At 37.6% G+C, this 27,264-nt stretch overlaps 1 protein-coding gene across 1 annotated transcript; it reads right to left on the bottom strand.

Moving 5' to 3' along the window:
- Positions 1-101: 101 nt before the first annotated feature.
- LOC105226804 (myogenic-determination protein) lies at positions 102-22,234 on the bottom strand. Its single transcript, XM_049447892.1, has 5 exons — positions 21,226-22,234; positions 15,948-16,070; positions 15,757-15,831; positions 2,772-2,850; positions 102-445 (listed from the first exon to the last, which is right to left on the bottom strand). The coding sequence occupies exons 1-5, from the start codon at positions 21,862-21,864 to the stop codon at positions 102-104; spliced, it is 1,260 nt and encodes a 419-aa protein (XP_049303849.1). The 5' UTR covers positions 21,865-22,234.
- Positions 22,235-27,264: the final 5,030 nt, after the last annotated feature.

Below are 27,264 nucleotides of genomic sequence, written 5' to 3'. Positions count from 1 at the left end.
TGAGTCATTCTATGATACTATATACACACGCACATGCTAATCAGATTTTACTGTCTAAGTAAATATAGCCCTTTCAAAATAATTAATCATTTAATTCAATTTCACGTTGTGCACTTTTGCTTAAAGGTCGCATTGAGCGATGACTGCGATGAGCTTTGCGATACATTGCTGTTAATACTTGCTGCTGATGGTGAGGGCGTCACCGGCACATTGTGTGGGGCATTATGTGTATTGTTGTTGCTGCCTGCACTTAAACTGGCGCAACTGCTAACTCCACTGCTGCCGCTACTCGTTTTGCATATGTTGTTGTTGGGCAGATTATTATTGCTTTTGTGGTTTCCCGTCACCGCTGTTGACGTGTTTTGCGTAGTAGTTCGACTGATATTCTGCACAATCAAATTCAGGCAATCTAAACTGGAACCATTGGCGGCCGACGAATCGAATTCTGTAAAAGAATTTAATAATGATTTGAAAAATATGAAATATGAAACAAGCTCACTTAAATTTCAGCAAATATTTGTGTATAAAATACGGTCCCCTTAAATATAGAATCCTCTCCTAACGGATTACATGGGTTTACGGGTTTCAAAAAATTTTTTGTTTTATTATCTTATTAAATTATACAACACCTCTAGAATATTGTCTTAAATTTTCTAGATAATCCGACTAATACTTTCGGAGATACAGTCTTGAGAACTTGTTCGCTCGAAGCTTGCTTGGCTAAGTGCGCCGTCTTTAAACGTGTTTTTCTCGAAACTGTGTTTTTTCGATAACTCCTCAACCGATCTTTTAATCTTTAAATTTTACACAGGTCTTTGAGATAAAATTCTTAAAAATTTGAATGAAGAATTTTTTTCGATTACAACTATGACTATATGAAAAAAAATTTCGGAAAAATTTCATTTTTTTGTAAAAATTTCTACCAAAAATCCAATGTTCAGTTTTTTTTTCCTTCATCCAAGTTCTAAATTAAGATTTTAACTAAAATATGCATTTTTTCCTGTAAAGAGTTATCCTGCAAACGCGTGCGAATCTTTTTCGGAGAGGTCACCGGAAATGGCGGCGCAATGGCCGAGTTTAAAATATTTTCTTCCAAAAATTTCAGAGTTTCTTTGCTAAAAGTGTATGTCTTTAACAATAAAAATTCTAATAAAATATTTCATTTTATATACATATATCCCAAAAAATTGTTGAAGAAGGGCAGTTTTTCACCCGAGGAAACCCATGTAATCCCTTAAAAAAAAATTTTGAAAGGAAAAATAAAAAAGGACCCAACAAAATATATTATTTTTCAATATATATTTTACATTATCATTTCAAAATTAGGCGAGTTCAACAACATTATATGGCTAGGCTTGTTTCCCAAAACCATTACAATCTATAGTTGCATTATTGAAATGTTTAATTGATAAACAACTTTAAATAATCATTTTCTGAATAAAAATGTCCTCAGTTGTTTGTTTATTTTTTAAATTTCTTTAGTTGTTAACTGTTTATGCATATTATGCCATATATTCGACAACCACAATAACTTTGAAAAACTTTATGTTATCAGTCGCTGATCAGTTCTTTGAATATACATATAATATGGTGCGCTAATATTGTGCTTTGAAATTCGCTTCCCATCACTTCTGAATGCCTGATTCACAATATTCCTACAATTATTAACGCCTATAATACCCATAAATTTATCAGTGTTTTAGGTGTATTTGCATTTACTTCCAATGGCAATGAAGTGTAATTTAACCGATAAGTAAACATATATGCATATATATGTATGTGCAAAGGTATTTTACTTTCGCCTCGATCGCAACACCTGTTGTGCCTTATCTAAAATCAATGACAAATTTTATTGTAAAATAAAATAGAAAAAATTCATCGAATGTAGTAAAGGGTGAGACAATAAAAAAATCTTAAATTCGGTTTTTTTTATTTATTAAAGATAAAACTGCATATATCCTCCAAAGTCCTATGTTAGCTTAGGTTAGATGGCTGTTACTTGGTCTGGGACCAGAAGTCGTGAGCTGCTTGAGTCATATATAAAATAATCATTTTTGGCCACTCCAAAGTGAATGGCAATCAGAGAACTTTCCTCACTTGTGGGAACTTCTCCACAGTCCTTTATGATGCCATAAAAAAAGAAGAATTTCTGTGTTTGAACTATTAAATAGAAAATCGCTTAGTAGCCAATACAAATTTGCACAGGCGTTTAATTTCCATTTCCGCCAGCTCAGTGAAACAAAAGAAAACAATATCTAATATATTTATTTCTCTTTCATAAAAAATTATACGACAGAGAATTATATAAAGGCCTCAGCATTAGTACTTTGTTTAGTACATCTTAACTCAACAATGTTTTTAATAAAGTTGAAGAGTTTTCAATTCAGTTTCAAAGTTAACTTCGGATACCGACCCAAGCTTTAATGCCATTCACAAATTCAAAAGGTTCTCTACAAAAATTTGAACCTATTGCTATAGAAATTTGAAGTGTTCATTTCAAAAGGCATTTCCGAACCTATCAACAATCGAGTGCTACCATAAAAGTAGAAAAGCTTTAAAACTAAGTGCATTTCTGTTGAACTTTGAAGTCATAAAATAATGGACAATCAAGTTTTATCAGAGAAAGACGCAAATTATAATCTACTGTCCATTTTTTTAAATATTATACTTTTAAATCTAAATTTTATTTTTAGCATATATGATTGCTTTTCCATTTTTGTATATAAACAAAAAAGTGAAGTGCCATTTTATAGACCATACATAATTAATACCTGAGAAAATGCCGAATCTGTCCAAGTCATTGTGGAAAAAATTTAACTTCTGTCGCAAATACGCACCTGAATACGAGTTCTGTAAAGAGAAAAAGGAAAGAAGTCAATATAGAGCAATAGTTATTTTTTATGTAAAATGTTAAAAGACGTTACATACATACATAAACATGCTTCCCCTTCTTCTTTGTTGACATAGTATAAACATACTTATATATATGTATAAAATTACTAACTTTATATTTAAGCCTACAACCCATTGATTTCGAACGCCAGCCCTATTGACGTTATATTAGCCAAATCTACATATCACTGCACGAACGTTTGCCGCAACGATTTTGTCTGCGTTTTTGCCGGCGAGTGACAATGCAAATGACAACGTCAAAAGTTTAGGCGTCTGGGTTGTTGTCATTAGGAAACATGGCCTAATGATTGGGTTGGCAACAATGTGCACAAATTGTTGTCATTGCGGGAATTCTTATAAATATTTACATACAAACATTCAAAGCAAACATGCAGCAGCTCCTATTGCCACCCTTTTCCATTCTATACCAACACCAACAACAACAAATTGCATTAAGCCAATTAAAATGCAATGAACCTCAAAGGCTAATTGTGTTGAACCGGCGAGATCGCGAGTCCAAGGCAGAACAGACACCCGTCAGACTGACACGAACAACTTGCAAATTGTTGCCATTGTTTAGACTGTTGCAACAAGCGTAATTAGGGGAACCGAATAATAAGCATGCTAATTCTTTTAGTACAATTAGTATAAGATATGAGAATAATGAAAAAAAAAAAAACATTTAATGGGTCGCTAAGGAAGATATTTTAGTTTTTTGTCCACTACGAACATATCCTTATATACGAAACATATGTATTTTTTTAGAGTTCCTCGTAGGTTGGATTTTAGAGTGTATTAGCAATGGGAAAATTTGTGGTTGTGGGAGTTTTTATGGTTTTGAGATTTATTTGAACTTAATGAACACCAAAATCACTTAAAATCAGGGGAAAAAATAACAGTTATTGTATAATATTTCATGGATTTACGGGTTTCAAAATCGATAATTTTTATGCCTTAGTAAATTCTCCAACGCCTCTAGATATTTTCCTAAATTTTCATCATGTCAGTCGATCCGAGTAATAGTTTCCAACCTTGAGAACTTGTGCGCTCGAAGCTAGCAAGGCTAAGTTTAAACTCGGTTTTCTCAAAACTGTGTTTTTGAAGTTGGTTGGAAAGATTTCTCGAGAACTGCTCAATCGATCTTCATGATATGATAAAGACTTGGATAAAGGATTTTATTCGACTAGAAATATTTAAAAAAAAAAATATAGCAAGATTTTAATTTTTTGTAAAAATGTCTACCAAAAACCATATTTCATTTTTATTCTTCGTCCAAGTTCTAAGTTAACGTTTTAACTAAAACACGTATTTTTACTTTTTAAATTATCCTGTAAGGAGTTATCCTGCTAAAGCGTTCGCATCCTTTTTCCAAGGAGTCACTGGAAATGTCGTCGCAATGGTCGGGTTCAATTTTTTTTTTCAAAATTTCAAAATTTCTTTGTTAATGGTGTATGTTGGTAGCAATAAAAAATTTTCATTTTTTATATGAGAAAAAAATCCCGGGGGCCTGGAGACGAGTCAGGGTTACGTTCATCCGAAGGCTGGCAGGGGCTCCCACGTCACGGCAAAGGATTTCAGGCCCATCAGTCTCTCCTCGTTTTTAACTAAAAACTTGGAGAGGCTGATGGACTGGTATCTAAGGAGACGTATTCCGAGGGACTATCTATCAGGAGCGCAACATGCGTATCGTAAAGGAAGGTCAGTAGACACATGCCTTACAGACTATCGTGTCGTGGCTTGAGGAAGCAATTAAGGGTAAGGACTTCGCGATTGGGACCTTCCTTGATATTGAGGGAGCTTTCAACAATGTCCTGCCAGAGGCAGTCGTTGCTGCACTAGACGGTTTTGGGGTTAAATCGAACCTCGAAGACCTCATTTTCAGTCTCCTGTGCGACAGAGTGGTCGAATCAGAATGGGGCAGCGCAAGCGCGCGGCGGAGTGTTAGCAGGGGAACCCCTCAAGGAGGGGTTCTTTCTCCTCTTCTAGTCGTTAACGACCTTCCCAAAAAGCTAGAGGATCGTGGCTGTCAGGTGAGTGCCTATGCAGAGGATGTAGCACTTATGGTGAAAGGTAAGTTTCTAAGCACCGTGTATGAGTTGACGCAGCGATATCTCAGCATTATAACAAAATGGGCGGTCGAAAGTGGACTTGCCATCAATCCTAATAAAACAGAAATGGTTTTATTCAGTAGAAGGTACAAGATCCCTGTGGCACCGTTGCCGCTAATGGGAGCTATTCGCCTGCAACCGGCGGATACAGTGAAGTATCTAGGGCTCATCCTGGATAAGAAGCTTTCATGGAAGCCGAATATCGAGGAGAGAGCCAAAAAGGCATCGATTGCCCTATACTGCTGTAGAGGAGCTATTGGCAAGAGATGGGGTCTCTCACCGAAGGTGGTACTCTGGCTCTATGACACATAGTTAAGCCATATTATTTCTATGGAGTCTTCATGTGGTGGAGGGCTTTGCAGAAGACCACACTTGCTAAGAAACTTGAGAGTGTTCAACGAGCTGCGCTCATCAGCATGTGCGGTGCATTAAGGTCCACCCCAACCATCGCACTTAATGCTCTATTCTGAACATAACGCCGGTAGATACTGCCGGAAGGTGTATGGCCGCAAAAGTGGCTATCAGGCTCCGGGGGTCCGGGTTCCTAAAGGGGCGCGCATCAGAGCACTCGGACATCCTCACAAGCTTTGACTGCATACCGGATCATTTGGATCAAGGAGTCGCCATATCGAACTCCGGTGGCTCCTTCTCTGCACATATACCGACGAGGGAGGTTTGGCAGGGAAGAAGTCGCTGGAGGAGAGAGGCAGTAAGCTTCTTTACGGATGGGTCGAAGCTTGGGGGGAAGGTTGGTGGAGGGGTCTACTGTCGGGAGCTCTCCATAAAATCCAGCTTCAGACTTCCCGACTATTGTAGCGTTTTCCAGTCTGAGGTTGCAGCCATCAAGGTAGCAGTAGATATGCTGCTCAAAAGAGTGTCTACCTTCAGGGAAGTGCCCATTCACTCTGATAGCAGAGCGGCAATACTAGCCTTGAATGCATTCCCAGTGCGTTCTAGGTTGGTCGAAGAGTGTCTGGCGTCAACGTCTCTGGCGGCGAGAGCTTTTATCATTAGACTTGTGTGGGTGCCGGGCCACAGCGGAATCGTGGGTAACTGCAAGGCTGATGAGCTGGCTAGGAAAGGCACCCTAGAATCGCTAGCGGTAGAATGGGAACGGGTAGGTGTTCCTGCATCCTCCTGTTCTCTACTACTGGATGGCTGGGCCTCGCGGCTGTTCGGTCAGCGATGGTCCAGCATTGGTACCTGTGCGGTCCCAAAGGCCTTTTGGCCCAAGATAGATTGCAGAAGATCGAGTGATCTCTTTGCCCTCAGTAAGGCTAACCTCTCATTAATGATGGGGCTCCTGACGGGCCACTGCCCTATTCTCATACATGCTGTAAGACTGGGAATCTTACCGGACGCCGCATGCAGAAGCTGGAAGAAGATGCAGTAGAAACTAGCCAGCACTTCCTTCTTGACTGCCCTGCTTTTGGGAGGTCAAGACTTAGAATACTTGGGGGCACATAGCTTCAGACTACCCGCCGACCTGGCGGGTATAGAAATTAAGCGCCTCTGCAAATTTGTATTGGAGACTAAACGGTTTGCCGACTTCTAAGTCCGAACATGGGAGTTCGTTTTTCTATGGCTTCACAAAGGACTACTTCTATTTCCATGTGCGATCTGAAAGAAAATAATTTGATTAGTTTACTGAATTGTGGCTTATTCACATGCGCTAGTAAAGAGCTCACCCAGCACTGGAAGAACTGATTGAAATCTACAACAATAACATGGGTACTTTTTCTACTTATTTTATAACTGTTAACATTTAAATTTTTGAGTCATCGTACACATGCAAATATTTACAGAGCGTTTTTTTTTCTATTTATACAATTGTTCGCATAACATAAAAGTCGGCTTATCAGTATTTCTGTGCCGAAAAGGACGGAGGGAATCAATCATCAGCTACATACCCAACCCACACAAACACTTTATGAGAGAAGTGCTATGAAAATATTTGACGAATTTTTTTTATCCATTTGATTTACCCGAAATTTTCGCTTCCGAAGTGCACTGTGCGGCTTGTGTCATATGCAGTGCACTTATTAGTAATTAAAATAATTTGGCTTAATTTCTGCACGCTTTGCGCTGAAGAACTTTGGCATACCCAGACGACATGACGGCCGTATAAACACTTGCACGATTTGCTATACATTTTTACTATGTATACATATGTATATGTTTGTATTTAGAGGCATCAGCTAAATAGATTTACGCACTTTCATAAATTGAGAATGGAGATCTATGCGTAAATTGATAAACTCTATTTTTGGCATTTCATTGTGTACGAGTCCTATTTGTGTGAATTCGAGACAAAGTGCTCTTTCCGGCGACCATAAATCTGCGCCATTGAAATGTTGTCTATGAATTCTGGGTGGTTTGCGGCTTGAGTGCTGGAGCCGCAACCCCAAGCACACACGTCTACCGGCTCTTTTTATTGCAGCGAATATGTGTGCACTTTGTAAGCCCCACTGCTGGCTATACACACAGCTACATAGACGCCGCTGCGCGTTGACTTACATAATCCCGCTGCCACATGCGGATATTTATACTGTCGCAGATGCTTTAATTGCATTATAATGCACAAGTGACTTTTTTAGTGCTGCCGTAAATGTTCACATGCACAAATAGTGCATATATGCGGCATGTACATATGTATGTGTGGGGGTACATGCAGCCGCTCAACAAGTGCATTAACAGCCTGAAGCTGCGTTCGCGCACATTAAAGAATCACATGGCTGCACATGTGCTTCGGACTTTTTCAGAACGCACTTTTTGTTTCATGCATTTTTGTTTTTTTTTTCGAATTTTTCAATGAATTTACAAATGGACTTTTATAAAACCATTCATCATGTTGGGCTTTCTGTCAGTGGTATCGTGCGCTTAACTTCCTTAGTTTACAGACGCATGATTAATATTATAAGTTCTTATTTAAGATGGGTATGTTCGAAAAAGTTGGTTGAAATAAATTTAAAAATGCCTCAGAAGGATTATGGGAATGTCATTTATTTAATGACAACGAAGAAATGTTCAAGAGATGAGCTAAGCGCAGCTCTTCCATTTTCTCTTTAATATTTCACATCGTAATTTATAAGATCCTCATGCCATAACGACAAATCCACTATGCATGCGCGTACTTATTCCACAACTTTTTTCTAACTCAAATACAACCAGAGTAATAAGAATATGATGAAAGATATCTTGTAAAAGAAAAACAGTTTTCCATACAAGCTCTTGATTTTGCTCGATCAGTTTGTATGCCAGCTATATTCCGTTGTAGTCCGATCCCAAACCTGATAGAGATCCGAGTCGACGTTAGGCCCTTGGAACGTACGCACGTTAAGAACACTGGAGACTATCACAACATGATCGATATGGTTACGAACTTTTCGACTCTGAGACAGCCAAGTAGCTTGATGAATTTTCGTGTGCTGGAATCTAAAACTACAGACAATCATATTTCAGCCGAATTTTTTAGCTACCAAAGATGCCTTTTTTACCCACCCTGACGTTAAAATCCCCAAATACAATTTTTACATCATGGCGGAGCAGTTGCCATAATGCCAAATCAGGGTCCGATACCCGCTCGCAGCCACACTTGCATTGAACAGACGCTGCAATTAGACTTCAGCGAACCGTTAAACCCTACATGTCGGAGTGGCTACTCTCTTTTAGCCGTAACCCCAGGCTCTACACTGGTTGGCTTCCGCACCTTACACAATTGTTACTCACGTTTTCAGGGTGCTCGGAGAGAACGCAAGATTAGGAGCTAGGTATAGTCCTACAAGTGTAACTGCTTGCCTAGAAGCATGACTATATCCCATTACACCCTGTAGCTTTTCCTTGGATAATAATTTATGTCAAATTTCGTGAAGAAGATTTGTGAAGTAAAAAAGTTATCCCTACAGTAACTGCGATCTGTCCAGTCAGTATTCGATCTGAAAAATTGGTTCAGAAAATAAAGCTAATTTGTTTCTATGTCAGATATATGCTATTATATTATGGCCCGATATCGATGGTTCCAACGAATGAGCATCTTCTTTGGGGACTGAAAGACTACAGATTCCTTGCGAGTACCATATACTAATACAGAGAGAGGGACAGACAGTAATACAGACAGGCGGACGTGCCTAAATCACGTCCTAAGTTTTTTCAAGAATAATGATATCTCGTTTCCCATTTATTTTTTAAAAGTCTTAAATATTTTATAGTGAAGTTGAAGTGGTATTTGCGGCAATACACCTCGAAGTGGAGTTTGCTGTCAGCTTACGCGTTCAACCCAAGGCAAACGTGTGAACGCATTTCTGTCATAAAAGTAAATCATAAAATCCATCAGTAATTCGACGGCAGCACAAATCAATGTGAGTCTCCACTACCCTGATAGGTACAATTGCACATCATAACTAAGACAAGAAGTGGATCCAAGCATCTTACAATGTTTAATGTTTATAGATAGGTCTTCAGTTCCCTCGCAGGATTTGACATGCTGTTCATATAACCGTATCGTAATCGTCGTTTTCGAGCTTCTTGCTCGGTTGTTTCAGAAATACAATAGTTCCATAATTTTAAAGTTGTCACCACTAAAAAGTTAATAGAACCTGTACGACGAATACCTATTAAAATTTATTGTTTTTTATATATAAGAAATGCTTTCTAAATTCTAGCATACAAACTCAATCATGTACCAAATCCTTTGCACTTTAAAATCTCAAATTAGTATCACCGAAACCATTGAAATTGCTTTCAAATTTTAAATTCAATGCAAGAAATACTTTATAGCTCATAATTCCATAAATGAAAATCTAAATCCTTAAGTAATTTGGACGACCCCAAATGAATGCTTCGTTGCAGAATGCATTTCACTCTGGCGGTATGCCAAAATTCAATCAAAATCATAAAACCGAAACCATTACGCTCGTATATGAATCCAAATGCGTGGACCCCTTCGGTTTCATTAGTGTTTCACCCTCCCAGTATTTGCGCGCGGAATCAAACGTTTTATGGTAAATTAGCGAATTTGTACATTTTCTAATCTGCACACAAGCATCCACTTTGGCAACGCATAGGAAGTCATATGCGACACGGGACCACGGGCTGTCGTTAGCGAGCGAATTCATGGAGAGCCAGCAATCGCTCAAGCATTCATTTGCTGCTGATTTCATTGTGGTGGAAATTTCTTGTAGTTTTCACACACGAGTGAGGTAATTTTCCTGCTTTGTAGGTAAACCCCGTTTTTTTGTTTTTGGTGCCGTTACTTTACATGTAATCATTGATGTTGTTTTTTAAGTGCAGTCAACATTGAAAAATTATCACTCAAATGTAATTTGTAAAACCTTAAGTTGGAAAAGGTGTGAACTGCACTTTGCCGGCCAAAAATAGCTGCTGTGTGTGCGACTCTTACTTTCTTCAGAATTAGCAACATGTTTTAATTGCAAACGATTTGTTCAGCTGTCAAATCGTCAGAGTGTAAATGCCGTCGTGCAACTGCTCGATCAATGAAGTCGTCGGCGTCTACGAGCACACGATTGTACACGAGCGCATGCGGCAAGTCAGAATAGTGGCACTGGCACGTAGGAAACATGCGTTGAGTTTGCTTGCTGTGAAAAGCCCAGGGCGCTCGCAATGTCCCATGCACAGTTACATTTCCATTTTCGGTGTCATGTTTTTCCTGTGCAATTTGTCATTAACACAGTCGCCCAACACGCCCCCGTTTCAGTGTTGTCTCCCCACCGTAGCAGCAAGCAGTAGCGTACAAATACACACGCAATATGTATAAGTGCGTTAATGATTGCCGACAGGCGATGCTGTGCGGCGCGTTGATATCATCGATATGCTGTCGGGCGCTCAACTGTTTGCCGCAGTCAAACAACCCAAAGCGCATTCTGTGAATTCCGACACACTAATGTACCTTCGCGCCTATCTCTTGGCCTCCTAAATGCACGACACACATACATTTACTCGTAGCGTTCGTAGCACGCGACACAGCCCATTTGCCGTGCATTCATTCAGGTCGCTCTGTGCAATGTAGTAAAATTATTTTGAACCATTTGAATTTGTAAAAATTAATTTACGGCAACGCATTTTTGTCACAAATTTTTATGCTTTATGGGCACTCCATTCGCATGCCATCAAAGGGGAATGAGATATACACATATACATATGTATGTATATGTATTTATGCTGAAAAGCGTGAACTCGGCTCCAAAAGGTAGAAACGCGTGCTTGCGTAAGCAAATCGGGAAATAAAGCGCCTTAAAATATGCTTCCATAATAATTTAAGTGTTCAAGGGTTAAATCTTTGAATAGGAATGAGATATTACTATTTTCAGCGACTTTCGTAGGCAAGGAATAATGCTTATAGGTTTAAGAGAGTCCATGATTAAATGGGGTGAGACGCATATTCAATTTAAAGCTTTTGAAATATTGAAATTTGTAATAAAATTCTTTGATATACATACATAATGGTAATGCCTACTGTTAAAACATAAATCTGATGAAATTTGTTCCAGACTGAAAGCAGTTTCATGTCGTTAAATTAAAACCTTTTGAGTCAAGGAAGAATACAATATTCCATGAACTTCTTGTAAGCTTGTTCTAGGATTGAAATTAGTTCTTGCATTAATTATTTATTATGATCCCGAAAAGTAAAGGGAAAGATCACAGGTAATTCTATTGGCAATCTTCTTATAATCTATATTTGATGAAAGACGATTTTTGCGCCTTTTTCATCCTTAACGCACGATGTACGACGTCTTCTTGGCGTAGACACCGCTTATGCGAATATATCCGAGTTTGCAACAGCGCGACAGTCATTCCTCCTTTTCGCTGTTTGGCGGCAATTAAAGATTCTAAGTGTAGTCAAATCCTACTCCACCGGGTCTTTCTAACGGAGTGTGTTTTCATCCATTCGTGCGACGTGATTTCGCCAGAGTAGCCGCTGTCTCTTAATACACTAAACTGTGCCAATGCCGTCATACGAGTATATCTCGCAAAACTCATCGATCCATCGACTGTGGTATTCGCCGATGCCAACGCGCAAAGGACCATAAATCTTCCGCAGAACCTTTTTCGCGAAAACTCGTAACGCCGACTCATACTTAGTAAAACTTGAGAGGTCTTAATGAAACATGGTACATTTTTTTCTTGCCGCCCAAAGAGCGATACTCTTACAAATAGAAGTAATCGGATCACTGCCACACCAACAAAACGCCATTAATGGAAAACATATAAAGTGCCATAACTGAGTTTCAAATTAACATATTTATCTAGTTTTCAAATCCTTAAAAAGTGGCCTTGGTCCCAACCCGTAATAAGTATAATTAACATATCTTCTAAACCATTCTAGCTGTAATAACTCAATTCGCTGAGGCATATACTTTTGCACCCCTACTCACTCCGACTATCACTTATAACTCCGACCACTTCCCATAGCAAGGTTTTGTTAAAAATTACTAACAGCGCGATAGATCTATAAATAAATGTGCCAGAGACATATAATCTTACACCCAAGATGGTACGAAAGCGCTTAATAGGAGCCGAGAAAGCCGTTAAGTTTGATACTCGTAGATGGCCGTGGCACCACCCACCCATATTTAGATGAAAACCCATATCTTAGGTTCTACTTGACCCATTTCAATCGAATTCGGTAGATAATATTATCCTGATATTTCTATATTACGGTGGAAAAATAGAACAATTTTAAGTTCCATTTGATTCTTTCTCTTTCTAGTATACAAATTAAGAAGCAATCAATGTATCCGCATAAAACTTTGGACGAATAACGTCTTTGAGTCGCGCCTGTTTATGAACAAAATTGTCTTAATCGGACTAAAACTATTCAAGCCTCCAGATACTGAATTTGTGGATCTCGGTTCCTATTGCGAAATTTTTATGTAAAATATCGTTCGATCTCTGATATTTTAATTTTAAAGATTTAGACGTTATCCGGAAAATTCAAATAAAATGTGTGCAATTAGAAGCTTCAAAAAATCGATTTTTTTCAGGATTTTTTGGGAGAGAAAGAAATAAGTGATTACAACGACATTTCTAGGGTTTATAAGTAGTTATATATTTAAACATCATTCACCAATTTTTTGGATACGAAATCTTTGATATTCTGCCTTTGGGAAGCAATTACCCTATGTACTTCGCATGTCCATTTGTCCATTCACCTTTCTTACAGTTTTGTTGCTTATTTCTCGCGTTCATCAGCTTTGCGCTCGGCTAAGCATCTTTCAGCATCCACTCTGCAGGCACCCATATACCTAATAGAAAGAGCTTCGAGCTTCCGTCTGACTTTATTTCTCGTATATCCGCAAATATGAGTTTTCTTAATGAAAATAAAAAAACGTGTTTTTCTAATAACGGTGCATCTTAGCGTCTAAATTGTGTGAGATATTTTAAAAAAACTCATAGAGCTTCTGTTTGTCTTAATAATATGGAGTAATGTTTTAGCAAAATTAACTGAACGGTATATTTTAGGGAAACCCACTCTCAAAACTTTTGCGGTGTAAGCTCGATTTGAAGATGATATTTTGTAGCAACTCATCCCAAATTTAGGTAGTTGTGGAAATCAGTTCCGATAGATATGCGAAATGTAGAATATTTTCACTACTAAACACACATACATATATATGTACATATGTATGTGCATGTGTGTACTTAACTAACTATGGATGTTTTTACGACCGCAAACCAATAGACTACAAATAAAGAGATTAAGCGAAAATAAGAAATATTAAAAAAATACATTCTTAAATATCAATATTTGAAAAGTATTCACACAGCCATTGATTTCTAGCCGAAATAAGCAATCATTGAAGTTGAGCAATAAATAAGGTGCCAACAATTGTAACAAGCGAAAAGAACAAGCGCGGACCGCCCAGGCGTATGAAATGCTCAATGCAAACGCTGGCAAGACGAGCGCTTCGTGCTTTCCCCAGACGTGCGAGTGCGCCTTGCACTGTCACAGAAATGCCTTCATATCTTCATATATGTAAATATATGTATGTACATATGTACATTATTATTAGTAAAGTGTGTATGTATGTGCGTTTGAGTGTCTCGATATCTGGCACAGAAATAATTCATAGTTAAATGCAAACAAAAAATATCTAATTCATAAATAGGCGACACGACGATTATTAAATGTGAACGTCAGCGTAAACATAAATATTTTCCAATTGCTGGATGTTTAAATACTTGTACGATGTGGGAGAGGCGAGGCGAGGATGTCGGGTGTGTGAGGAGTCCAAATGGGCGGCAGCAAAACAAATTGTTTGCTTTTCCGCATTGACACGAGAAAATTTGGCGGAAAAGCTAGAAAAAAGATTATATTTTCTTACACACACATACACTTTCACATATAATGTATAGATATTATTTATTTATGCATTCCTGGCTTGTTTATTGTTAATGCAGCCGAAATGTTTGATAAATACGTTTGCCTCGCAAAACATAAAGCATTTAATAAAAAAGAAAGCGTTCATAATTTTGAGTCCATTTTCATAAATTTTAGTCATCTTTAGACGTCAGTTTATCGCATGCTTGCAGTTTTTTTAATGCAATGTGATCAGCTGGTTGACTAAAGGTTTATATAATATATATAAATAAAAAAATGTTATTAATATGGGATATTCGGTGATCTCTAGTACTGAACGTCGATTAAAGGGGTTTTTCTCGAATTAGTGTATCCAAATTCGATACTGAGATATAGTAACAATGGATCTTTTTCGATTTGAGATCATTTTATCAGAAAAATATTCCTTAGCACCAGAAATTTTTTCCGGAAATCCTTCTAAAGATTCGCCACGGGATCCAAAATGTTTCAAAATGAATTGTCGATTATTAAAGACATTAATTTTTTTTTCTGACTTCAATTTGAATATAACCGCTTAAATGATGTTTATCATACAGAATATTCAATTATTAAGTGGTTACATGGATTACATTACAAGTTGAACCGAGAAATAGTTTCGGAGATACAGCCTTGAGGATTTATGCGCTCGACTAAGTACGCCGTTTTTAAACGCGTTTTTTTCGAAACTGTTTTGTTTTTGAAGTCGGTTGGCAAGATTTCTCGAGAACTACTCAACCGATCTTTATGAAATTTTACACAAGTAATGGAGATACTTCTTAAAGACTTGATGAATGTTTTCATCGATTACACTATTTGAAAAAAAAAAAAACAAAAAATCGCATTCTAAACCGAGTATTATAAAAAGTCATAATTAACTATTTTTTGCTTGGAAGATCAACGTGTATCATCTATTATACTATTTATCTGCATGTCAGTATTGTAAATCGAAGAAATATTTGTGGTGACAGTCTATCAATTATTTCCCCATTCACTCACGCATACGAAGGCCAGGCCATACAAAGGCCCACCGCCTCTTCGCTACTCTTTAGTGCGTGTAAGTAAACAATTGTGTATTTTTTTTTTGTTTTCTACAACACACATACGCACACGTCATCTTAAGATTCAAAACGAAGAACAAAGCAACGTCAACTAAAATTAAGTAACAGAACTTACGACAACCTGACAATAAAGACTTAAAATCTTCACATTATTCGCAGTTCGGCGATGAGCTGATAGGCATCGTAATTCAGTAAACACTACATAAAAAGACCTTAAATTTAAGCATACAAATAAATAAGTTTAGAATAAGCCGACAAGCATAACAATTCATTGAAGTCATATAGATTTTATTGTTATTATTCGCTTATTTCGTAATGTATTTTATTAGTAAATATCACTCACCAAATAGTCCTGTTGACACGCTTTCCCACTTATGCCTTCGCTAAGACAATCGATCGAACGTGTGGGTGAAGATTCCTAAAATAGAAAGAAGAGACAAAAAGTGGTCGTTTAGAACTTCGTCTGCTTAAAAATAAATTGCCATTGAAAGTTTCATCGCATTGTGGATTTCCACACAGCAACGTTTACATTACCTGCAACAGATCTTCGAGACTCTCAATATACTCGATGGCATTGCGCAGTATTTCAACTTTCGGTAATCTTTGGTTTGGATTCGTCGAGGTGCGACGCTTCAGCACCTCAAAAGCCTCATTTACCTGCAAAAAATGTATTGGAACAAATTACTTTTGCTACTCCGTCTAAATATAACACCGGTCAACACGATTTTTGGGTCTGACATCTACATGTTAAATTTTAGTTTCTCCTATGTCAAAAATAAGGAAAAGATTTCTTTTTCCAGTTAAAGTTTGCTTTTGTAGAAATTAGAGCAATTTTTCGATTTTTAAGCAGAAATGACTGATTTTTATATTTTTTCTACAATTTCACTATAGATTATAATTAGAAAACTTTTTTTTAGATACAAGAGTCGTTTTTATTCAAGATGTGTGATAAACAATAATATATAAATGTCAAATAACAAGACTAAAGACTACTAATTTTTGTAAAGAAAAATTAAAATACATTTTTTTATAAACGTGTATGCGCGCGGATGAAGAACAAAAGAGGCCGGGCGGCGTCCGTCGGTCCCTTTTGTTAATTATGTGTGGTGTCATAATGCGTGTGGTGTGTTGGTGTACTGTTTACTTTCGGGTTAATCTAAGTGCTGCAATTTTTGATTTATGAAATAAATTAAAATATACTTATCGATGTAGATCAGCCCAAAGCAAACTTAAAGAACTAAAAATTAATATTTAAGTGTTTTTCAATGTCTAGAATCAGAATTCAAGCATGAGAACAGAAACCCAAAAAAAAAAAAATTTTTTGTTGACCTGTGTAATTGTTTAGTATAAAGTTCACATGGAACTGAATTGCAGCTGAGAGCCCATTTTATCAGACTAAAAATTGTGTAAATTCTCACATATGTATGTACTATGTACAAAATAATATTAGAATAAATATATACCACATTGCTGGATATAATTTGGATAGAATTGGAAATAAAGCTTTATTTTTTTGGAATGGAATTCGCTGAAAAAATTAGATCCAATTGTTCAATACGTTCTTCTGTAATTCGCCACTCTCGACATTTTTCCTGATTGATTATTTGTAGTATTTGTTAAGATAATATTTGTTATCCAATATGAATATACATATATATATGCCTATATAAAATACAAATTATCTCAAGTTTTAACTTGCATTGATTGTTTTGAATTTTTTTTATTTGTACACTCTTGCAACATGTTACTACAGAGTATAATACTCGTAGTTTTGTACACCAAAAACTAAGCGTGATAGATATAGGATTATACGTATATAAATGATCAGGATGGCGAGTAGAGTTGAAATCAGAGTGACTGTCTGCCTCTCGTACGTCCGTGCAAACCGTAACTTGAGTAAAAATTTGGATGATATTACAAGGCTTTAATAGTATATTGCCAAAAGTGTTCTCAATAATGTACAAAAGTGCAAACAAAGTCTTTCCTTACCTTAAAACCCTAACTCCCTCCTTCCCTTTACGGGTTCAAAATTAAACGATGGGCGACGCTTTTGAGTGAAAACACCTTTTAACCAAATTTCATATCTTACATTCTCAAGTACGGTTCCCTTAGCCCCCATCTACCTAATATCGGGTACTCGAAAGATATTTTCGCATTTTGTCAATACATGCCATACAATCGTATAGTGCTACCAATAACATTATGTCATACCATATAGGGTTGGAACGGTGAGATTTTAAGCTTCATTTAACCAAAAAAATTATATTCACGGAAGTGAAAATAATGAAGAAATTTGCAATATTTTGCATTTTTTGTATAAAGAAAACGAAGAATGCCACGCAAGCCACCAATGAAATTTGTGAAGTTTACGGAGAAGATGCTGTATCAGTTTGTGTAACACAACAATGGTTCCCTTGCTTCCGTTCTGGAAATTACGAAATTTCGCTTTACGGGAAAATGGAAAAAAATGGTCAAACCAAGATGGTACATATTTGTTTATTTATTTATTAGTAAAAATAGAAAAAAAAAAAAATAAGTTAGAGTTTGTTTAGATATACGAAAAGACTTTTCGACTACCCAATATAAAGATTTTTGAACTTCCGGTTGACTCTGTACCGCATATATGAATGTATATCGGTCAATATGTGAGCTATCTGAATGAAAATTGGAGAGCGTGTTTTACTAGTATCTTTGGACAAAAGATTGTCCTACTTTGACTGGATGACTTTACTTTTTTAGTATACGGGCTGTTAAGGGTATGTGGTATTGGAAAAAATAAATAAAATCGGGTGCATACCAAAGTCGATACTTCATATAAAGTTTTGCCAGCACATGAAAGAATTTCCCGGTCTTTGATCTTTGCAAGTTGCAAGAGTATAAAATGTTGGTTTAAACGAATTTAGCTCTTCCTTATTTCTTTATTTATATTAATTACTGTTATTGTCACTAAAATTCTCGTCACTATTTTGTCAAAAAAGTACTCCATTTTTGTATTATCAGAACTATTTTATTCAGCACCTAAGCGTTCGAAAATAAGGCGACATCGTATTTATGGGAGCAGCCTTTCTAACCGCACATTGAGGCACTAAATCACAACAAAGTAGCTGCTACAGTAATTAAACGTGCACATAATTCACCTTAAAACAAGCATTAAATTCAAATAATAAAATTTACATAATTGCCGCAACACTAAAGACACTTTCGTATTAGTAATAAAGCCTTTCCCACAGATACACAAACGCTTACACACACACACTTACACATAGAGGGGAATACATGTATAAGGTTTCGGATAATTTCTTGCTTTATTACCGAAACTCTCCCTTTCATAAATGATGGAGAAATTTCCCCCTTCACCATTTGTTGTATTTTTATGTTTATCCGAACGAGTTGCCCAATTTGTTTTACATTTCCTTTAGCTTGTTTGCAGCGTTTTCAGCGCTTGAAAGCAAAATCCATTAATTCATAAATGATGGAAATTAACGGGTTCATCCCGTTCCACGCACTCCACTATTTATTGAGGACTTGTGCAGCTATTTCGGCGCAGTAAGTACTTTCATAGAAGCTCATGTTGTTGTTGGCTCTATTTTATTACTCTTGCGGTGACTCGTAAAACTTTTAACTGTGCATTTGGAAAATCGCTGGCAGGAGCTTTACTCATTTGCGGTGCTCCCACTTGAGCCGCCCGCCTCGCTAGTTTACATGTGTATGTGTGTGTGTGTACTTTTGCTTTGCGGTGACAAGCACCGCCAATGCGGTTTAATGCATTTCTATAATTGCCTCAATTGCAATGCACTACTTAGGCTGGCATGCGCATCTCTTTACTGGCGCAAATAATTTGACAACATTGTCGCCAATTTTTCAAATTCACATAAATTTCGTGTATGTGTGTGCGTGTGTTATGGCTCAATAAATGAAGTGCTGAAAACTTGACGCGGTGCAAATTTTCATTAAATGTCGCGCTGACTTTATCACCCACGAACAACGATTTCTATTTAGAAAATTTTAATCGTAAATATTCTGCTCTTTTACAAAAACACATAAACACAAAGACGTACGTACATACGAACTCGTATGTGACAGTTTACTATAGGCTTTTATACAGTTACATAAAGTTCATATATTGGGTAGTCGAAAAAGTCTTTTCGTATTTTGTCAATAGATGTCGTTGCATTCGTATATTTCCAGTGTTACCATTCACATTGTGCCATATAGTGTTGGAGAGGTGAGATTTTAAGCTTAATTTAACTTTACCCATTTTTAAATTAAATTCGGGGAAGTTGAAAGAAAGTTACAGTTGTTCAAAAAAGAGTAAAAATAATGATGAAATTCGCTATATTTTGAAATTTTTGTATGAAAAAGGGCAGAATGTCACGCAAGCCATTCGCAGCAACTCGGACTAACGTATGGAATGACTTGGCGCATTTTACGTCAAGATCTTAAATTGAAATCGTATGTGCAAGAACTGAAGTTCGATCTTTTCAAGCGACATGCCTTCACTCTTTGAGCTCTTGAAAAGTTCCATAAAGATTTGACGTTTTCGTTCCAAATTTTGTTCAGCAATGCAAACAAGCGAAATTGTCGCATTTGGGGCGAAGAACAACCTGAAGAGATTCAAAAGCTTCCATTTCATTCAGAGAAACAATCGTTTGGTGTAGTTTGTGAGCCGGAGGAATCATCGGTACATATTTCTTTAAAAATGATGCCGGTGAGAACGTAACCGACAATAGGGACCGCTAACGTGCCTTGGTAACCGACTATTTGATGCCTGAAATTGAAGCTCGTGTTCTCGGCGACATTTGATTTCAACAATTTCGCATCAATCAATGGATTTATTGAGAGAACACTTCGGTGAGCAGATAATTTCACGTTTTGGCCCGATCGATTGATCAACAAGAACGTGTGGTATCACACCGTTAAACTTTTTCCTGTGGGAATATGTAAATTCTAAAGTCTATGCGGACAATCCCGCTTCCATCGCACCATATAAGAATCGTCATCCTACGTGACTTGTGCACTCACTAAAACACTCCCCCCTTTTATCATGGATTTAAACAGAATGATTCGTGTCGTCTTCTGGTTTTTATATTTATAAATACTTGCAGGACTTTCGGTTCTCACGTTGTACAGATATTAGCGGAAATACCGGAGAATATCTGTGTAGAGATATCGACACCTCGACGTATTTCCTACTTTGTCTCTCTTAATTTTTGGTTAGTTTGCGCTCTCTTGTCCAGCGATATTACCAGATTTCAAGTGTTTGTTCTCTTTGAAGGATTTGAATTTAGTCTATTATATTTCACGACGTCATTCTTGCGGATCAATCTCGTACCCAAACATGCATTCAATGGACCACTCATTTTCTATCATTGAATTATTTAATTTCAGATTTTCAGATAAAAACTACCTTCTTTCACAGGCCTTTATTTGTATTGTGTTCATTATTATATTCGATTAGTATAAATTCCTTGTTTTCAAATCAGTATCATAATTATATTTTTGAAAAATCTCATGGGTCTTATTTCTTTCAAATTTTTTCTCAAGGAGTTGTTCTCCCCACGTAGCACCTCACATATTCTCTAAGTACTTTGATTATTTATACTCAATCTTAAACATATTCCGTTCGTTAAACTCGACTTCTGTTGTTCCCTTCTCACGCAGAACTTTCCCCACCACTCCCCTAAGGAATTAAACGATTGCTCAGAAAAAGTACGCAAAAAAGATAATAACTGCAATCGTTTAGATCGCTTACAGGACATCTGCCTCCGTATTCCAAGGTGTAGTATTCTTTAAAACTATATCCAGCACTTACCTTCCTCAAGCGCCGACGTTCCCGCAGTGTTGCTGCTTTTCTGCGATCCACTGACACATTCTTCTTTTTACAAGCCTTGCAAGCCCACGTCAGACACGGGCGCGATGTCTGAGCCGATGAACAAACCAGTGGCGCCAGTACATGCTCTTCCGAACTCAAACTGTTCTCATCATAATCCGTAAAGATTGGTGACGGCGTCAAATCGGGCTTATCGCTGTCACGCGAAATGGAATAATTACAAGCATTACCGTCATCCGCCAGAAAAGCAGTTGCCGCTACCCGATTGGTGGCGTCTCCACCAAAGTTCAAACCGACTCCAATACCGACGGCGGCGCCATAACGGCTGAAGAGCGTATGTAAATGTTGCTGGTGTGAATGTTGTTGTTGTTTCTGACAATGCTGCTGATGTTGCTGCAGATGTTGGTTGGTTGCGCGTTGCTGATGCGTTAGCGATATCTGTTGTTGGCCCTGAAGCACAGACGCATGTGGAAACGCGGTATGTTGGGCGAAGCTGCTGAATTCCTGCTTGATGCTGATGCGTTCCATATTCGCGGAATTTGAGATACACTTATTTTTGTTTATAAGGGAAATAGAGCTGGAGTTCGTTGATGGCACTGCACTCGAGTTGTACTTCGTCATTACAATAAAAACAAAACTCGAAATTTTTATCTTAATTCATAAAAATAAAACTATAAATTCTTTTGGTTAATACTTTTTGGCACTTTTTAAACAATTTATCATAGAGCACGAGTCAACACTTTCACAAATTCTACACTAATTAGTACTTGATAATGTTGCTAGCAAAGCGTAGGAGCCCTTTCGGCGGCCCAGTGTCACCTTGTGCCCGCGCGTTTTTCTTATTCATACGCGTCGATCTTCAAATTCGTTCTTCCGAAACGTAAATTCGCTCCGACAACGACGGCATCCACGACACTTTTAGTTGACAAAATTTCAAAATTTTCATTTCTCATTCGCTTGGCGTTGAGTTGTTGTGTCTCGAGATCGAGCGACGCTGTGTCTTTTCATATAGTCAAACACATTTGTACCATGTGTCCCTGCGTTGATGTCTTTTTTGTGTTTCTTTTTGAGTAGGTACTACACTCAAGATGCTGAGGAGCTGTAATGTTTTCGAGTGGTATCTATTTATAAATCGTCTCGTTATTAGACGTTCTCTAATTTGACAGCGTGCAGGATTCGAGCCAATGCAGTTAAGCCACGCCTACTCTTTCAGAAATATTATATACTGATGTATATTTATGTTAATATGTGTGCAGTTAGAGTCTAAGTGTTTAGAAGAATATCTTGTATTTGTAGTTGGTGTTTTACTAAATATTTGCATAGATTTTGAGTGGAAATTCGGTAGTCTTCCATGAGATTTTAATGAATGAAATGTTTTGTAAAATGGTGGAAAATTTAGATGAAGGTCGAAGAGTTTAATAATTAATTCAGAAGATCAAGAAATAAGCAGAGTAAAAACAAAACAATAAGTAGAATACAATAACATTGCTTCCACCAGACTTTTATGGGGAAATTTATTTAAAAAAGACTCTAACCCTGTTCATTTGGAATAATACTATATTAGTCGGATACCTAGCAAATATTTTACAGGTACGTTTGGATGAATCTTCTTAGAATTTTTCTTTAAACACCTTTTTGCTAAGGCTGGTCACTGTCTGGTGGCGACGCACGCTCGCAGAATGGAGCTGACAGATCGAGAATACTGTAGGAAATGTGTAAAGCAAGGCACCAGAGAAGCAATGGACCATCTCTTGTGCACTTGTCTCGCATTGCCAAGACTACGCTGTAAGTGTTTGGAGTCCCCCTGGTAAGATACATTGGAGGAGGAATCGATAGTGAGACCACGGAGTCTGTTAAGATTCGCGTCAAGCGCAGGAATCCTAAATGATGGCTACTCCTTATGGATCTAGTAACTGAGCTCCATCTGGTAACTAAAACTGGTATATGCGTGGCTTATTGGTCTACCAGATTAACCTAACCTATCGAATAGTATGAGGAATTTACAATTTTAAGTAGAGTGCGGCATGTGATAACCTCTTTTACCAGCCAAATTCTCTTACTGACAAGAAGGAAGAGGTGTTTATGTTCATAATTTAGTATGAGAAGAGTTTCTTAAAGGTCAAAAATTAGTTGACTATAAATAACAGTTTCAAAATTAATCGAAAAAAATTTTTTATTGTGACTATGAATTTTCATTCTTTTTTATTCACTTCAATTCATACTGAATTCCATTTTCGTTCGATCGTCCAAATCAGTATATTTTAATCTTAAGTTTTTATGGGACAGCGCCATTTTTTAGTTCGATTATGCCATTTTCACTCCGCGTGTTGTTTTCAACGAAACAGGCTGATTGCCATCAGGAAAGGCAGGTATACTAATAAACTAGAATATTTCAATCAGTACTATAATACCAAAATCCACCCTATATTGACCCACACAAGCATTTCGACAACTAAAAAGCGATACAATAAATCGTTCAGTCCTGATCAATGTGCCGCCAAAATTTGTTTTGACAAAAACCCATCCGACGCCATTTATTCAAGCATCACAACAATCTTCTTTCCAATAACTCACGACCGAGCAGAAGGCACACAGGCAAGCATGCACTCGTAAGTATGTATATTTGTGCAAGCAGCGAATTTTCCGAGCTTTGCCTGTTGTAAGGGCACCTGTGGAATCGCTGACGCATTACGCCTTCGCATACCTAGCCTCAGTCGCTGCCACTGCGTCGATTTTGTCTCGTTGTTTGTGTAATAATTTTTACTTCGAATAAATTAAGAAAACAAAAAAGGTAATGTGACATTTTTAATGGAGCCAGCGACGGCAACTGAATGCCAGCGTTTCCGTTCCTCCAACATCCGTCAACATGATGCATAGCGCCTCTACGCCCCTGGCTCCTCACAACAGCTCCCACCACCGCCCGCGCAAACCAATCAGTTATGGGAGTGTTGCCCACACACACACACATACACCCATCTACCTAGAAGAATAGACATTTCTTCCTAATAATAAGTTGGTGGATATTTATGCGCGAGTGGATGTGTCTGCCGCACACTTACCGGTACACACGCGCTCATTCAAATTGAGACACTCAACCGCAACGAAAATCTCCGTGTCTGAAAATAATTTGTTTATTTATCGTTGCTCAAACAAAAAATATATCTTTGGAAATCGCCTTTAAATCTTTTCGAATCGAATTGTAAATCTTTTCAACTTTGCGACGCTTTTCGGTGCATCACAGCACTCGTTTGGTGTGCGTTGTTGCTGTTTTTCATTTCGTTATCTCTGTCACATAAATTCAAAATGGTCGTGATAAATGTTTTGTTTTGATTGTGACAAAGTTTTCGAAAATTTCGTCCGCTGAGGAATTGGAGGAAAGTACTGAATGTTTTTTACAAAAGCTAAAGAACCATAGCAGTATGAACAATTCTTTTAGTTAGCAATATCAAAGGTAAGATAACATATTCAGATATATGTAGCTCCTACTACTACGTCTCAGATGGTCCATCCGTTGATTCCAATTTTCTATGACTCGTTGGAGCATTTCGACTGGTAATTGGCGAATGACACACATGATGTTTTGTTCCAAAGCCGAAGCGGGATTGTCCGCATAGACCTTAAACTTTTATATCGCAACAGGAAAAAGTCTAACGGTGTGATATCACACGATCTTGGTAGCCAATCGAGCGGCCCAAACCGTGAAATTATCTGCACACCGAAGTGTTCTGTCAATAAATCCACTGATTGATACCATGTGTGGGAAGTAGCTTATTGAAACCAAATGTTGCCGAGCTTAAGAGCTTCAATTTCAAGGTCATCATGTCGCGATAAAGGTTTTTGAAGAAATTTGGTCCGATGACTTCACCGGTCCACAAACCACACCAATACGTTGTTTTTCTGGATGAAATAGCAGGTTTTAGTTCTCTTCAACAATTTTGCTTGTTTACATACCTATTGAACCAGATATGGGCCTCATCACTGACCAAAAGGTCGGAATTGCTTGGAACTTTTCAAGAATTCATAGAACAAAATAATGTCACTTGGAAAGGTTCAAGCTTTTTTTGTACGCTTTTAAGATATCGACGTAAAAGGCATCAAGACGTTAACAAGGGCGCCAAATCGACTCTACACCAAATCGACTCTACACGGTCTTCGTGCATACTTTCAGCTACGGCTGCCATATTTTCTACACTGCGTGCTGGGTGTGGTCTATTCTGTCGAATATTATCCAGTAATGAATGCTTGGTCTCAAGATGTGTGATGGTGTTGCCAATTGTACGCTCAGTAGGCCGATTATGTTGACTATAAGTTGAGCGTAGCGCGCAAAATACATTCTTTACAGAACGTGAATTTTCGTAATAAAGTTGTAAGATTTATATGCGTTGTTCAGGTATTTTGGCTTGAACACGGTATGCGTAGAAATCCCGGCGAATTTGAATAGCTTTCTTGGTTTGTTCATTTTAGTTGGTTTGAAACAAATCTGCTTGAAAATTGCTAGTCTTTATCTTTTAAAATACTACGGGTATCAAACTCGAAGATTTTTAAAAAGCTCTCAGTTGAAAACAAATAATAATTATATTAAAACCTTTATTTTAATAATAAAATTCGTTATCAAATTACACTACTCACCAAATCTGAAAGAAAAATTTGCAACTGAAGTGCTAAGAGGTCTGTGGGTTATTGAACTGATCTTCTTCTTATAGACACCACTTACACGTTTATAGCCGAATTAACAACAGCTCGCCAATCGTTCTTCTTTTAGTTATTTAGCACCAATTCGAGATACCAAGTGCAGCCAGGTCCTTCTCCACCTGCTCTTTCCAATGGAGTCGATGTCTTACTCTTCCTCTGCATCCCACGGCGGGTACTGTGTCGAATACTTTCAGAGCTGAAGTGTTTTAATCGATACGAACGACATGACCTAGCCAGCGCAGCCGGTTTTTCTTAATTCCATGGAGGACGAAATCATGTGTAGAGGTTCACGTAAGTGAGGAAAGTTCTCTGAGGGCTATTCACTTGGGTGTGGTCAGAAACGGTTCTTTTACATATGGCTCAAGCAGCTCACGACTTCCGGCCTTACACCAAGTATCCTCAGCGTAGACAAAAATCGTCCGTTTGAAGTCGAGGCAAAAGGGAGAAAAGTTTCCACTTGTTTATTTTAATTGAGAAATATTCCTCAATCCTCATACTAAGCTAATTCCCCTCAAAGACATGTATTTATTTTTGGGTTATGACTCTATTTATTTGGCAATATAATATATCATATTACAGAGAGTTAGAGAAATTCCACCAATTTGGACTAAGAATGACAAGAACAATTTATTTGTCCCCCGGATGTTCGACCAGAGGATCACATATTGCCCTATTTCTATATATCTCAATTATTTGCATTGCAAGCAATTTTTACGTGAACATCTTGCGAGCAGTTTAGAAAGTGAGTATCTGTATATTCCAAAAATTGAAGAATAGTTTCTCAAAAAAAATACCTTTTCAAAATTATACACGCTCACTTTCAGACGCGAAAACAATTTCTCTTTTCTTAAAATGTCTATGTTAAAAATACAATTTCATTCTAATTTTCGGTGTGCTAACAGCTTATCAAACTTCTTCCAAATTAATTCTTTTTTCCTACACATACATATAATATATTTCTTAAAAACAATCGTTGGGACAACATGAGTAGGAGACCGTTGGGTAGGTTGCAATGTATAAAGAATTTAGAAACCCTCTCTGCTATTGATGTTTCGATTTTCTCGCTTCTCACAGGCCCCGGTCCAGGTGCTTACATGCTGCCCTCAAGCTTTGGTTACAGTAACAACGAACCAACTGGTCGACGTTCGCCTGGATACAGTTTCGGCTTACGTGGTCCCGATGACATCAAGAAAGCTGGACCAGGACCAGGCGCTTACAAAACGGATGCATTGACACGCTATGGAAAGAGTCGATATTTCAATTATTCATAGACGAATTAAATGGTATGTATGCGTGCCTTCTCGGGTGTACTAGTATATGAATTGTAAA

The sequence above is a fragment of the Bactrocera dorsalis genome, chromosome 2, assembly GCF_023373825.1.
Source record: "Bactrocera dorsalis isolate Fly_Bdor chromosome 2, ASM2337382v1, whole genome shotgun sequence".
Taxonomy (NCBI): domain Eukaryota; kingdom Metazoa; phylum Arthropoda; class Insecta; order Diptera; family Tephritidae; genus Bactrocera; species Bactrocera dorsalis.
Note: the sequence above shows the minus strand (reverse complement) of the source record. Positions and strands in the feature narration are given on the sequence as shown.